The 12,481-nt window shown below is 48.3% G+C and overlaps 5 protein-coding genes across 5 annotated transcripts; 4 read left to right on the plus strand and 1 right to left on the minus strand.

Annotated features, from left to right (window-relative positions):
• Positions 1 to 198: 198 nt before the first annotated feature.
• On the plus strand, positions 199 to 1,476 carry N7457_009571 (uncharacterized protein; the record flags this gene model as incomplete). The annotated part of the gene is made up of 1 exon (XM_057180614.1): positions 199 to 1,476. One exon carries the CDS (start codon positions 199 to 201, stop codon positions 1,474 to 1,476), a length of 1,278 nt encoding a protein of 425 aa, XP_057029000.1.
• Positions 1,477 to 2,093: 617 nt separating this feature from the next.
• Positions 2,094 to 4,616, plus strand: N7457_009572 (Zn(II)2Cys6 transcription factor; the record flags this gene model as incomplete). The annotated part of the gene is made up of 7 exons (XM_057180615.1): positions 2,094 to 2,281; positions 2,335 to 2,826; positions 2,887 to 3,411; positions 3,462 to 3,600; positions 3,646 to 3,722; positions 3,798 to 3,871; positions 3,928 to 4,616. The coding sequence occupies 7 exons, from the start codon at positions 2,094 to 2,096 to the stop codon at positions 4,614 to 4,616; spliced, it is 2,184 nt and encodes a 727-aa protein (XP_057029001.1).
• A 610-nt stretch (positions 4,617 to 5,226) lies between these two features.
• Positions 5,227 to 7,165, plus strand: N7457_009573 (3-oxoacid CoA-transferase; the record flags this gene model as incomplete). Its single annotated transcript, XM_057180616.1, has 7 exons — positions 5,227 to 5,506; positions 5,562 to 5,846; positions 5,899 to 6,085; positions 6,135 to 6,513; positions 6,563 to 6,594; positions 6,642 to 6,981; positions 7,031 to 7,165. The coding sequence occupies 7 exons, from the start codon at positions 5,227 to 5,229 to the stop codon at positions 7,163 to 7,165; spliced, it is 1,638 nt and encodes a 545-aa protein (XP_057029002.1).
• Positions 7,166 to 8,885: 1,720 nt separating this feature from the next.
• N7457_009574 (uncharacterized protein) lies at positions 8,886 to 10,187 on the plus strand (the record flags this gene model as incomplete). Its single annotated transcript, XM_057180617.1, has 1 exon — positions 8,886 to 10,187. One exon carries the CDS (start codon positions 8,886 to 8,888, stop codon positions 10,185 to 10,187), a length of 1,302 nt encoding a protein of 433 aa, XP_057029003.1.
• A 111-nt stretch (positions 10,188 to 10,298) lies between these two features.
• On the minus strand, positions 10,299 to 12,333 carry N7457_009575 (uncharacterized protein; the record flags this gene model as incomplete). The annotated part of the gene is made up of 11 exons (XM_057180618.1): positions 10,299 to 10,416; positions 10,465 to 10,549; positions 10,609 to 10,878; positions 10,928 to 11,024; positions 11,076 to 11,205; positions 11,252 to 11,382; positions 11,434 to 11,519; positions 11,570 to 11,663; positions 11,712 to 11,886; positions 11,941 to 12,096; positions 12,146 to 12,333. The coding sequence occupies 11 exons, from the start codon at positions 12,331 to 12,333 to the stop codon at positions 10,299 to 10,301; spliced, it is 1,530 nt and encodes a 509-aa protein (XP_057029004.1).
• Positions 12,334 to 12,481: the final 148 nt, after the last annotated feature.

Genomic DNA, 12,481 nt, shown 5'->3' on the forward strand with positions numbered 1-12,481 from the left:
GTGTCTGCCTACCTTAATGCCGGCAATTTCCACCGATCAGGAACCAACATGAATTAGTTTGTCTTTGGCGAGAACAGACCCCCAAAATCCCCCCAAACCAGGGTCTTCCAACGAGAGGCGCTGTCTAGATTTTTCTTATAAGATCATGGCGACCGCCTCGTTCCGGGATGTTTTCTCTACGGAATTCACAGGCCCAAAATGGCGCCTTCACACTCGTTTATCCTTTTCTTGTCATTCGTTTTGAGCCCACTCGTTTTGGCCGCTCCTTGGATTGTCACAGACTACTACGAGGAAGTAACTACCTCGAGGTACTATTATGGGCTTACCACTGAAATCAACCAAATCTCTCCAACGGCAACTTTGCCAGATGAGGCCTTGTCCACCATTACTTCCACTGAAACCGACTATGACTACACCGTCATTGAAAAGCTGTACCCCACCGGCTATGGTGTAGACCGTCCTTACAACAATTACTACGATATTTCTGTTGACCGCGATGGCAAATATCATACCACCGTCTACAAGGTCAACCTGACTTTTTCAGCCCCAACGGCCTGCTCTACTCAATGGACCACCACAACCGCCGTCGAGATCACCCCTCCCGCTGATATCAGGAACTTGTTGCCTCGGGAGACTGTAGTAAGCTCGACCTCGGTGGACAACGACCTAGCATTCCAGCCCACCACGTACATCTACGAGGTGGTGTTCGTGGAACCGACCCAATTGCCCAGTAGCTCCTTGAGCCAGTTGAGTTCGTGGAACTCCCCTACTGGCATGTACCAAGGTGAGGGATGCCGTCCCACGGGCTCTAGCGACGGCTTTTACGGTGGCAGTTACGAAGACGGTTACTACTACTCCGGCTATGGCTACTGGGATGACAACTGGTGGTTCACCAGCAAATACGGCCTGGGCCTGGGCATCTCCGGTTTAGCAATTACCCTGATCTGCTTGCTGGGCTGGATCGGTATCGTCTTCATCTGCGGTATGATCGAAGCCTGGGTCCGATTCCGTCGTCTCATGACTGGCTGGCAAACCCGCCGCGGTCTACCTCTGTTCTGGGCATTCATTCTTCTTCCGTTTTCCCTTTTCTTCCTGTTTTGCTTCCGCAAGGGCTACCGTGCCCGCAGCAAAGAAGACGCCGCGATTCTCCGACAGAGATGGGAGGCTATGGGTTTCATGACCAAGCTGGGCTTGTTCTTTGCCTGGGGATTCCGCTTCAAGTACCCGACGGTCTTGGGTCCAGCCCCTGCCCGTGTTGCAGGAAGCAAGAGACCTAAGGAGTCCGGCCCGCGCCTGTTGGATGCTACACCGCCCACCACTAATCCTCCCTCGCGCGCTGGGACGGATACAGGTGTCGCGCCTGCGGGTCCTGAGATGGCTCAGGCTTCCGACTCTCAAGCCCAGCCCCGTGCTCCTGCACCGGAATCTGGTGTCCTGCCGGCTGGTCATGATGAGGAGGCTGGTCACGCTCGTTGATTTATGGAGTGGTGAAGTTGATAACACGTTCTTTTGCGATGATAGAATCAGATTTATATGAATGCCTCGTTCTTGGGAGGAAATCAACGATCCTGCATCTTGAAGCGCCCATTTTGTTGGCTAATTATACTTGATCGATACTACAGAATACATGCTCTCTTTTAATATCCTAGTTGAATCGATTCCTGATTAAAATGTAAAACTAAATATACAGCAAGACAATTTAGTCTAAAAAGTATCAAGTCACGAATCTATCCCCAGTTGTTGTCTATGGAGGTCTGTTATATCCAAGATGGATTTTTGCCAACGCCGAGAAAGCTTGTTTTCCCTCAATTCCATTTCTAAAAAAATGCCAATTGGACCTATTTTTGGATAAACCAAAACAAAAAGTTGGCAAAAAAGAAATCTTGAGGTTTGTTTTTAGGAATAGCCGAACGCGGGGGTCGAACCCGCAGCCTTAAGATTAAGAGTCTTACGCTCTACCGATTGAGCTAGCCCGGCCGGGCTGTTGAAGACACGATCACAAAAGCGCTACACAAGCCAAAAGTACCTATCCCCCACTTGCCATAACATCATCCAGGGTATGACCCAACGTCCTTGACCTCAACCATTTCCCCATGGACATCGAGTCGGCAGGCTCAGCCATAAGCCCACATGGAAAACAAGCCGCATGCTTGAACTGTCGAAGGAGTAAGATTCGCTGCAATCGCCTGGCAGGTGAGACCACCTGTGAGAAATGTAAGCAAACAAATGCAGAATGTATTGTACCCAACCATCATCTGGGCCGGCAAAAGGGGGTCAAGAAGTGAGTTGAGATAGAATAGTAATGAGAACAGAATGACACTGACGGTTATTCAGTAAACGAAAAGGCCTGGAGAAAGCGATCCATCAGATCGAGCAGGCAATCAAGCGACCTAGGGTCGACTCTTCAGGCGACGATGATGCCCAAAAGGCCATTGCAAGTTTACAGGAACTTCTCGGACAAGTCCAGGGCCAGTTGTTGCATAGTGGGAATGGATTGTCGGAGACACCCGATCACCCGCATGTGCCATCTCCGCGCGACCCGCATGCAGAGGAGAGCCTCGCCCTGGATGATGCGGAAAATCCACTTCAATTGCTTGCAAGAGCTTCGGATCTTCAGCTTTCGCCGACTGGAGTGCGACAGATACTGAAGTCTCCGTTGCCAGTGTCGGGTGGTCCACCGGCATTCATTCCGAGTACCATCGCAGAAGAACCAAGCGCTAAATCTTTCTTTGTCCCGACGAGAGCCAGCTTGGATGTTGGACCTGATGTCGATCCTGTTGATCTGGGCTTGGTCACATTTGATGAATCCGAGTCCTTGTTTTCGTTGTGGGTATTTCTTTATTTTTTTGGGACTTGTTGTGAAAAATATATATCTGACACAATCAGCTTCTATCAAAATCTCGCACATACTCGATGGGGTCTTGATCCGTTGATACACACCCCGCCATTTGTACGATCTCAATCGGCTTTTCTTTTTACTTCGATTATGGCAGGTGCAGCTTTATTTTTGCCATCAGCTGCTGCATTGTCTAAAAGACTGTCGAGGCATTGCAAATGGCTCGCGAAGCGAGTGATTACCCACCGCCATAGATCTGTTGAAATTGTGCTGGCTTTTATGGTAAATGTGCCATGGATGTCTCCCGGTGATAGCCTAGGAGATGATGATACTTGCTCCTATATTGCTATGGCCCTCACCGTTGCGTTAGACTTGTCTCTGAACAAGATTGTCACACCATCTTCATGCTTCAACCAAGGGCTTTTAGATCGCCTGGCGCGAGCAGAATGCATAGACGCAAAGAGAGCCTTACTGATGGATGGGTTTGATAATGTCGATCCATCCTCGGAGTGGGGCCTGCGACTACTTCGGAGACGCGAAAGAGCTTGGATTGCATTATACGTTGTGGAGAGAGGGTATGTTCCATTTCCCTAGCAGTATCTATAGAGGTACTGATTTTTTTCAGAGTCTGTCTTGCGCGTGGAAGAAACTATACAGTTCCCACCACAACGCTGATCGAAAACTGTGACCGCTGGCATCTATCAAGAATTGCGGATTTACGTGATGGTCCCATGAGCTCCATGGCCGTCCTTCGGAGGGATCTTGTAAGTCTCCCACTATGTCGTTCAACCTCACACTAACAATATTAGGATGGACTCTTTCGGCAAGTCAAATCAAGTTGTGATAGTTATCGCATCGTTGACACCGGCTCGGAAGCCGCCCAATTGTATGACTACCCTGGGGCCTTAGGGCTTACAGATCATCAATGAATTGATTTGTTCATGTTAACACCGAATTACAGAATTAAGAACACTATTGAAACATTTTACAAGCGGTGGTATGCTACGTGGGCCTTGTCAATCGGGGAAGGAGAAGGTAAGGAGATCATATAGAAACGTGGAAATGATATGACTAAATAGTAACCCCTACAGCACGCTCCCTACCCCCATACGTCGAGATTCTTGTCACACATACTCAACTATCAACCTACGGCGGCGTCATAAACCATCCCACAGCCCCACTCGAAGTAAAACGTTTCTTCCGAGCAGCTGGTCTATCATCCGCCCTAAACGTGCTGCGAGCCGCTATACAAGGCGAATCTCGACTGAAATCAATGCCAAACAACACCGTCATAATGATATCCTTCGCAGCATGCTCTGCGCTCAGCCTCAGCGTAACCTCCGGCGACAGCAGATCCAGCCTAGCCCCAAGCGTGCGAAATCTCATCGAAGAGACTGCTGGTGTCCTAGAAAGAATCGGCGCGACACCCGATCACCGAAACGGCGCCTCAGTGCTCTACGGAAGATTCTTACGCGAGTTGATTCGACGCGCACCAGCTTTGCCTTTACAATCTCGAAGCAATGCTGCTAATATCGATCCGCCCCAGTCGGCATTCCCGCCTGCATGTCTGCATGATGGCCCATTGCCAGTTACACAAGCCCTGTCACCCAGGAATACCTTCTTCGAGCCATTGCACTTCTCTGCTATGTCTGATAATCAGATCGTCGATGCAGTCAACCGGGCGGGCACTGCGTTTGGTGCTTCGATTCCGGATGTGCCTCTGGACGACATGCTTAACTGGGATTGGCTTGATTTTGCAAATCCGGATTTCAGTTTCTGATAGCGCTACAAGGCGATGATTCACATACCCTGTATTCACCTAAGTTTTCACTTGTGAATATTGCTGATTGAGATATGATCTTTATCGAGGCGACTCATAATATTAAGTTGCATTTTTCTCCAAGATTATCTTGGTCTTTTTTTCGTTAATAGCAAATGAAAGGCGTTGGTTATCTTGGGATTCCCCTAAGACCCTAAATCATTCTGGTGATAATGAAAATTAATGTAAAAATTAAATAGTTAGGTATTCTATGTACTCTGTACCTTGCCCGGAAAACTATAAGATTTCGGGATCAGCTATATCCTCGTATACACGGGTCTAATATGCATGACATCAGAGATAATGAACAGGACATAATACGCTATTTTCTTTCTTTTGATGGCGAATAGAAACGAAAATTATCTGCTTCTCATATCAAGCCGTGGGATTAAATCCGAGAAAAAGCAAAGGAATAGAAGCAGATCCGATCGAAAGTTGAGCTCGGAGGCTTCCGCGACAATCCTCGGCATCCAGAAGTAGCCCCGACTAGCCGATGCCGTCAATGTTTTAACAACAGGGTGATCGCATTTCCGTTCTGCCGTATTTCTTTTTCTCTGTATATTTAATGAATATGACGGCGCTCCGAATTTCAACCTCAACCTTGTCGCGCAAGGCGCTCAGTGCCTGCCGGCCTCGACTGTTCCTTGCAGTGCGCGCCAGCGCGCGCCCTTCGCAACCCTTCAGTACCAGCACTTGCACAAGATACTCCACAACCACGCCATTACGGTCTCTCACCCCTAAGATCGAGCGCGGTGGTTCAAAGCTCTTCAAAGATGCCGACGCCGCCGTCGCAGACATCAAGAGCGGATCGACAATTCTGAGCTCCGGGTTCGGTCTTTGCGGGGTTGCAGGTATGTGAATGAGCAAGTAGGGGGATAACGGTGGTTCTAACATACCTTGATCTAGAAACTCTGATAAATGCTATGCAGCGTCGAGGCGCCGATAAATTACATTCTCTGACGGCTGTCTCGAACAATGCCGGCGTTGCGGGCAAGGGAGGCCTTGCGATACTCTCGCAAAACGGTCAGGTCAGCCGGTTGATCCTGTCATACCTGGGGAACAACAAAGTGTTGGAGAAGAAATACTTGACGGGACAAATTGCTATTGAGCTTTGTCCTCAAGGTACTTTGGCGGAGCGCCTTCGTGCTGGAGGTGCCGGGATCCCGGCTTTCTTTACGCCAACGGGAGCACGTATGTGGAGATCCTCTCCAGACTCTGTTGTTTCTTTTATTGACAAGCGAAGACACGTTTATTCAGGAAGGAAAGATCCCCGTTCGTATGGACGAATCTGGGAAAGTTCTGGAGACTGGCAAGCCGCGCGAGACTCGGGAGTTCAATGGCAAGACATACCTGATGGAAGAGGCTTTGACTGGCGATGTAGCCATCCTCAGAGCCTGGAAAGCCGACGAGGCTGGTAATTGCGTTTTTCGGTGAGCATCTACCAGTAGCTACCGGTATCAGCATTCTGACATTGATTAGATACACTACTAAGGCGTTTGGCCCTATCATGGCCAAGGCCGCGACTTTGACTATTGTAGAGGCTGAGAACATAGTCCCAGTTGGCTCCATCGATCCTAATGATGTCGACCTACCGGGAATCTTCGTGGATCGGATAGTGCCGGCCACTGACGAGAAGCACGTTGAAATCAAGAAATTGCGATCAAGTGAGAGCACTGCAACTGGAACAGCTGGAGACCCAGCACAGATTCAACGGGAGCGTATTGGTCGTCGTGCTGCTAAAGAGCTCAAGCCGGGATTCTATGTCAACCTGGGTGTTGGTATTCCCACGTTGGCACCCTCCTTCTTGCCGAAGGATGTCAAAGTCTGGATTCAATCAGAGAATGGAATTCTCGGAATGGTACGTCTTCAAATTCTTCGTCTTGATCAACAGCTCTAATCGAATCTAGGGTGATTATCCCACTGAGCAAGAGTTGGATCCGTAAGTTGGACCCGGAATCATAACATACCTCTAGCTAACTTGACCAGCGATGTCATCAATGCCGGTAAAGAGACCGTTACTCTGGTTCCTGGAGCTGCCACATTTGACAGTACCGAGTCTTTTGGTATGATTCGCGGAGGTCACGTAGATGTGTCCATCCTGGGCGCTCTGCAAGTGAGTGCCAACGGTGATCTAGCCAACTATATGATCCCTGGTAAGGTGTTCAAGGGCATGGGCGGAGCAATGGATTTGATCTCGAACCCGGACAAGACCAAGATCGTTGTCGCTACTAGTCATGTGGCAAAGGATGGATCGCCCAAGATCGTCGCACAATGCAGCCTACCGTTGACAGGCGCTAATGTTGTCAGCACCATCATCACAGACCTAGTATGTCGGGAAATCCCAGTGGATGGGAGCAAAGCTAACAAATATGCAGTGTGTCTTTCAGGTAGATCGAGCTACTGGAGGGCTCACGCTGACGGAGCTCGCTCCCGGTGTTGAGGTGGAGGAGGTGCAGAGCAAGACGGATGCCAAGTTCACTATTGCTGATACCTTGGAGATTATGGAGTAGATTTTAGAGAAAACTTATGACAACTGGGGTATTGTGAATAAATAGAAGCTTTATTAGTGTACAATACGAAAGAAAATGGGAATTGGTGGGCTGTAGGTGACCTGAGAGAGCATGTGACTTCTGTTCAATACTTCCAAGTAGGGAAGGTGCGAACAACATGCTCACGTGTCACAAGCCCCTGTATCGTCTGTTGCCCATCGTCTACCCCTGAGACATGCATGTGTACCTAGGTACATATAAACTTCCTCAGCCAACCCCAAGAGGTCAAGGGCTTCTTTCCTCGTTTCTCCGTCATCAACACTCAACAGAGTCACAGTGTCAATAGCCGTCCCTTTTAATTCTGCGGAGCTGGAGAATGACCTAAATAGGAACTGACTCTGAGTTGAGTACACCCTCGCCTAGGCCCCAGGCATTCTATACTGAGTCCATCAACATCTCGCCGAACAGTTGTACTAAGCCTTAAATACTTCAATGTACGACGGCGACTTCTTCTGTTCGGATAGCCTCGATTACAGAATCAAAGATCTGAGATGATCTAGGCAACCAATTCTCTAATACGCATGCCGCGGAGATCGCAACAAGTCACGCCACTAAAGAGCCGATGCTAGCGACCCTTGCACATTATCGCAACCCTCTTCCGATGATTCTCATTGGACAAAAGGCCTCACTTTGAATGATCTCGCAATTTCAATAAGACGAACCAACTATGTATCCCAGAGAATGACACAGGCTGCCGACGCTATGACTGATCTGTGTGAAAAAAGTCTGTGGTCTCAGTGATAGGGGATCCGTATATTGCTATAAACATGGTCACCGGGGGTAATCGGAAGGTGCTGTTTTCAGAACCCAAGAAGACTTTTGGGTACTATGTGGAAAGTGTGGTTCAACACATCATCTCAATACGCCCACTCTGCCATTCTAACTAATGGGCAACATGTGAAACTAAATGTTGCAGATCCAGCCCAGTGAACCATAGCAAGACGTGACTCCCGCCAGACACACTATATGGCTGTCTAGTAGCGGATCATAGATCTCCAAATCCTCAGCTGAGAATCGCAAATTGATGTCGGCGAAAAGATTTCTCACGTGCCACACCGTCTATCAAGGAGATTGAGAGAAAAACTATGAGATATTGGTCTTATTGACCCGTACGGCACCGAGGAGGTAACTTGACTACTGGGGACGAACTAAAAGGCTTATCAAGCAACATGGCAGGATTTTGTGAGTTTTGAAATGGGTTCTCACTTTTTTTCTGCTATTATTCGCTCCTTGGAGCAGAACATGCAAAATGGACACCGTAACAGACTTAGGAATACACCAAAAAAGCACATTCGAAATGATGCCAGTTTTGGGTTGGAAAGAGATTTCAACCTATAGTGCAAACCTGATAGGTTCCAAGCAATGATCTATAAATTCTTCACATCAGACTGTAAATGATGTAATTTAAAGCCTTCTGTCGATGCCTTTGTTCATAGAGCTATAGATAGTATCAGCTCCAATCGTCTCTTTTAAACTTTAATATAGAGTGTAGCAGGTGACACGGGAATCAGGCAGAAGCTTTTCTTTAAGGTTTTGACTAGTAGCCCCAGACCCACGGACGTGATGCTGCCTTAACTCTGGGGCCTCACTTAACCCAAACAAGCTCATGCCTAGACAAATAAGCTTTCTGTTACCTTCAGAGTCCAGGCATGAGTGTTCTTCCCTTTCACCAGGTTCCATCATGGCCTTTCATCCTGCCTTGGAGTCAGTTCCAGAGCATGAACCTATGGTCTTTGTCTCTGCTGGGCACTCTGATCGAGTAATCTCGGAAGTTGCCGTCCCCAATATGAAGCCTCGACGATCCCTGTTCTCAAGTTGGAGATGCTCTCACCCGGATTGCATCGCGTACCCTTACTCAAAGAAAGCTATCTTCTGTCGAGGAGTACAGCGACCTCTTTGGACAATAATTACCATCATGTGTGTATCCAGTGTTGATAGCACTCCAACGCGTCAACAGATCGCGTTGGATGCGTTCGTCGCGCTCTTCACGTTCTCACTGACAATGTCTAATTATAGTGGTATCATAAATCTGCTCACAGTTGCATGGCAATGTATGTATTATCTTATTATGGGTGATGGCTTCTTTGTGTTCCACAGACAAAGCCCCTCCACAGTGTCCAACTGGACGACTCAAGGTGTCACACCAATTGGCTGTCACTCGCACAACGATTACCTCCGCCACGTTCCACTGCACTCAGCACTTCGTGTAGGATGCACCAGCGCTGAGGCGGACATCTGGTCTTGGAAGAATGAGATCTTAGTCGGTCATTCGCGTTACACGGTTTTCCGGGGAACTTTGAAGAGCCTCTATCTTGATCCGTTGCTGAAAATGCTTGACGCGCATAATGCGCCTTCTCACGGTGGATCGACAGATGGGAGCCAGAAGATGGTTGGGCTGTTTTCAAATGATCCAAAGAAAACGTTCACCTTGATGATTGATTTCAAAACCGAGGATGATAAGATCTGGCCTCTCCTCGTCGACCAGTTGGATCCCTTGCGCGAAAAAGGCTATCTCACCCATTTCAATGGATATAATGTTACATACGGGCCCATAACTATCGTCGCTAGTGGAGATGCACCCTTCCATTTGATGCTGGAGAACACGACTTATCGCGACGTCTTCTACGACGCACCTCTGGGTAACTTGACCTTCCCTGCTGAGATGGCCGCGAAATATGACAATCTCACAATGGATAAGACCTACAACCCATACAACAGCTACTTTGCATCGGCAGACTTTCGCAAGACAATTGGATCTCTCCCACTCAACCGTCTGTCGGATGTCCAGCTGAGCACTATCCGTAGCCAGGTGCAAGCAGCTCACCAGCTGGGTCTGAAGGTGCGATATTGGGGAACTCCAACCAGTCCAGTTGGACTGCGGAACCATATATGGCATGTACTTGTACACGAGGGTGTGGATTTGATAAATGTCGATGATCTACGAGGTGTGGCCAAACTGGACTGGAAGACTCGCTACTGGTGAGAGTGGTAGTCACAATACAATCACAAGATATCACAATATGATTTCGAAAATTCCAAGTCAACATATTAGTAAAGTTCCATAGAACTCCAGTCTGTAGACACCGTCACTCATTCATAGAACCATCATAAACTCCGGGTTACGGTCGTCATTATATCCCGCGTACTTATCGTATTTCCCATTTCTCTTGTCGCGATTAATCTTTGCGCAGTAGAGCACGTTAAACAAGATCCTATATCAGTCAGTGTAAGCTCTTGAGTATATCATAGAAGCAACTCACATAAACCATGCAAAAACCAGCAACCCCAGGACAATGGTATGTCCACGATGGAACAGTGGTCCGTCGCGCGATGGGTAGTTGAAGGCTATAATCCCGAAGATTAGAAATTTCCATAACAAGAGCCTCGAAGCCCGAGCGACTTACTCGCAACAAATCCTCCAGCATTCGCAATTGCCAACTGCAGTGCGGATGTTGTGGCCCTCTTATAATGCCCCGCAGAATTATTCGATAGCCACACGAGAATGCATGGGACACTAGCGTATTGGCCGGTTGCCATGAGGAAGGTCATGCCATATTGAATGCGAGGGTTGTCAATATTGGCAATTGCTGCGTATCCGATGATAGCGATTGGGAGGGTGAAGAGCATGACCACACCTCGAAGGCGGAGACGATCGGAAATGACGGCAACGACGACTTGAAAGATGTTAGCAGTGGAGATGAGATTGATTGGAAGAAGACAAACCTGTGAGAACGGCTGCGACTGCGTAGGGTATCACAGACCACAGCTGAACTTCATTGGCATCTTTGGCGAAACCGAGATTTTTGATGATTGTCGGCAACTAGAGACTGTCAGTGGTTTTCAGATGCATACACCTATAGGATAACCATACAAACAGGCCAAAGGAGTATAGTCCGGCAAGAATGGCAAAGTACGCCGAAGCAGAGAGCCACACTTGTAGTTCTAGCACTCCTCGGCGCACTTCCGACCATTTGAATGATTCCTTTTCAGATGCCAAGGTTCTGATTGAGTTAGCCAAGATCCAATTTGCTTGGTCAGAAAGCTTACCCGACCGCCGATCTGGGGCTATCAAGGTTCAGCCTCTCCCGTCCGAATGCTTTTTCTTCGGCTGTCAAGAAACGTGCAGACTCCAAGCTGTTTGGAAGGACGAAGAAGCTCACGATTCCACAGGCAACTGTCTAATAAAGAGTCAGACGGATTTTATGTTTGTTTTGCGGGCAATTACTTACCAAGAGTCCCTCAATAATCAAGATCCAGCGCCAACCTGCTATGCCACCCCGATGCCCGATTTCAGCCAGCCCACGGGCGAGCAGACCTAATTTGTAAGTATATGTAGGAAGGTAAGGGTAACTGATATGTACGTACCTCCGAATGCGCCCGATAGGGAAGCAGCTGTATAGAACAAGCCAATTCGCAAAGCTAAATCCCCTCGTCTATAGAAGCCAGACAAATACAAGACCTTTGTTTTTGTTAGTCGTGATCAACACCAAGTTTATAACCGACATACCATGCCCGGAAGAAGGCCTCCCTCTGCAATACCCAGCAAGGCCCGGACACCGGCGAAACTAGGAAAGTTCTGCACAAATCCCAGACACATAGTGATTATACCCCAGATAACGGTCAAGAATGGCAACCAAATCTTCGGCGACGCTTTCTTCAGTACCAAGTTACTCGGAATTTCACTTTCCTGCCGATTAGCGTTTGGGTTGGGTAGTCAAAGGCACATAATAACACACCTGCAAATGTAGGTGAGATAGAACACAGCTAAGCCGATATCATACTGATGATCCGTCATAGAGAGGTCTTTCTCTAAGCCGATAATCTTCACGTTGCCTACGTTCGTCCTATCCAAAAACGAGCACAAAAACAGCGCGGCAAGCATAGGGAGGATTCTAAACGGTGTCAGCAAGCAAATCTCGATCGCGTGGTATCTAGACCGACCGTATGTCAAGCTTCCACAACACGCTCCGGGTGAGCTTCTGTTGATGCTCATGGTCGCCATGGCGATCAAGAGGAGAAGACTTCGCTTCTTCAAGCTCTGAGACTCTTGACTTGGGCGGGTCCATGGTGGATTCGGCTTTTCTTGGCGACGTAAGACTGATCTTGTATGCCTGAGCGACCTGTCGCATGAATTGAAGAGAGAAGAGAAAGGAAATTGGAAGAAATAGCTCGAGACAGAGAGGTACTTTCGGCCATCACTTCTGGATCCGAGCTCCCCTCACATTTCAAGCGTAAATTGGCTCAGCGTGCCGACAGGTTGGTATTTTGTGTTTCCCC

This window comes from Penicillium paradoxum (genome assembly GCF_028828445.1).
Source record: "Penicillium paradoxum strain IBT 22861 chromosome Unknown utg000007l_segment0_segment0, whole genome shotgun sequence".
NCBI lineage: Eukaryota > Fungi > Ascomycota > Eurotiomycetes > Eurotiales > Aspergillaceae > Penicillium > Penicillium paradoxum.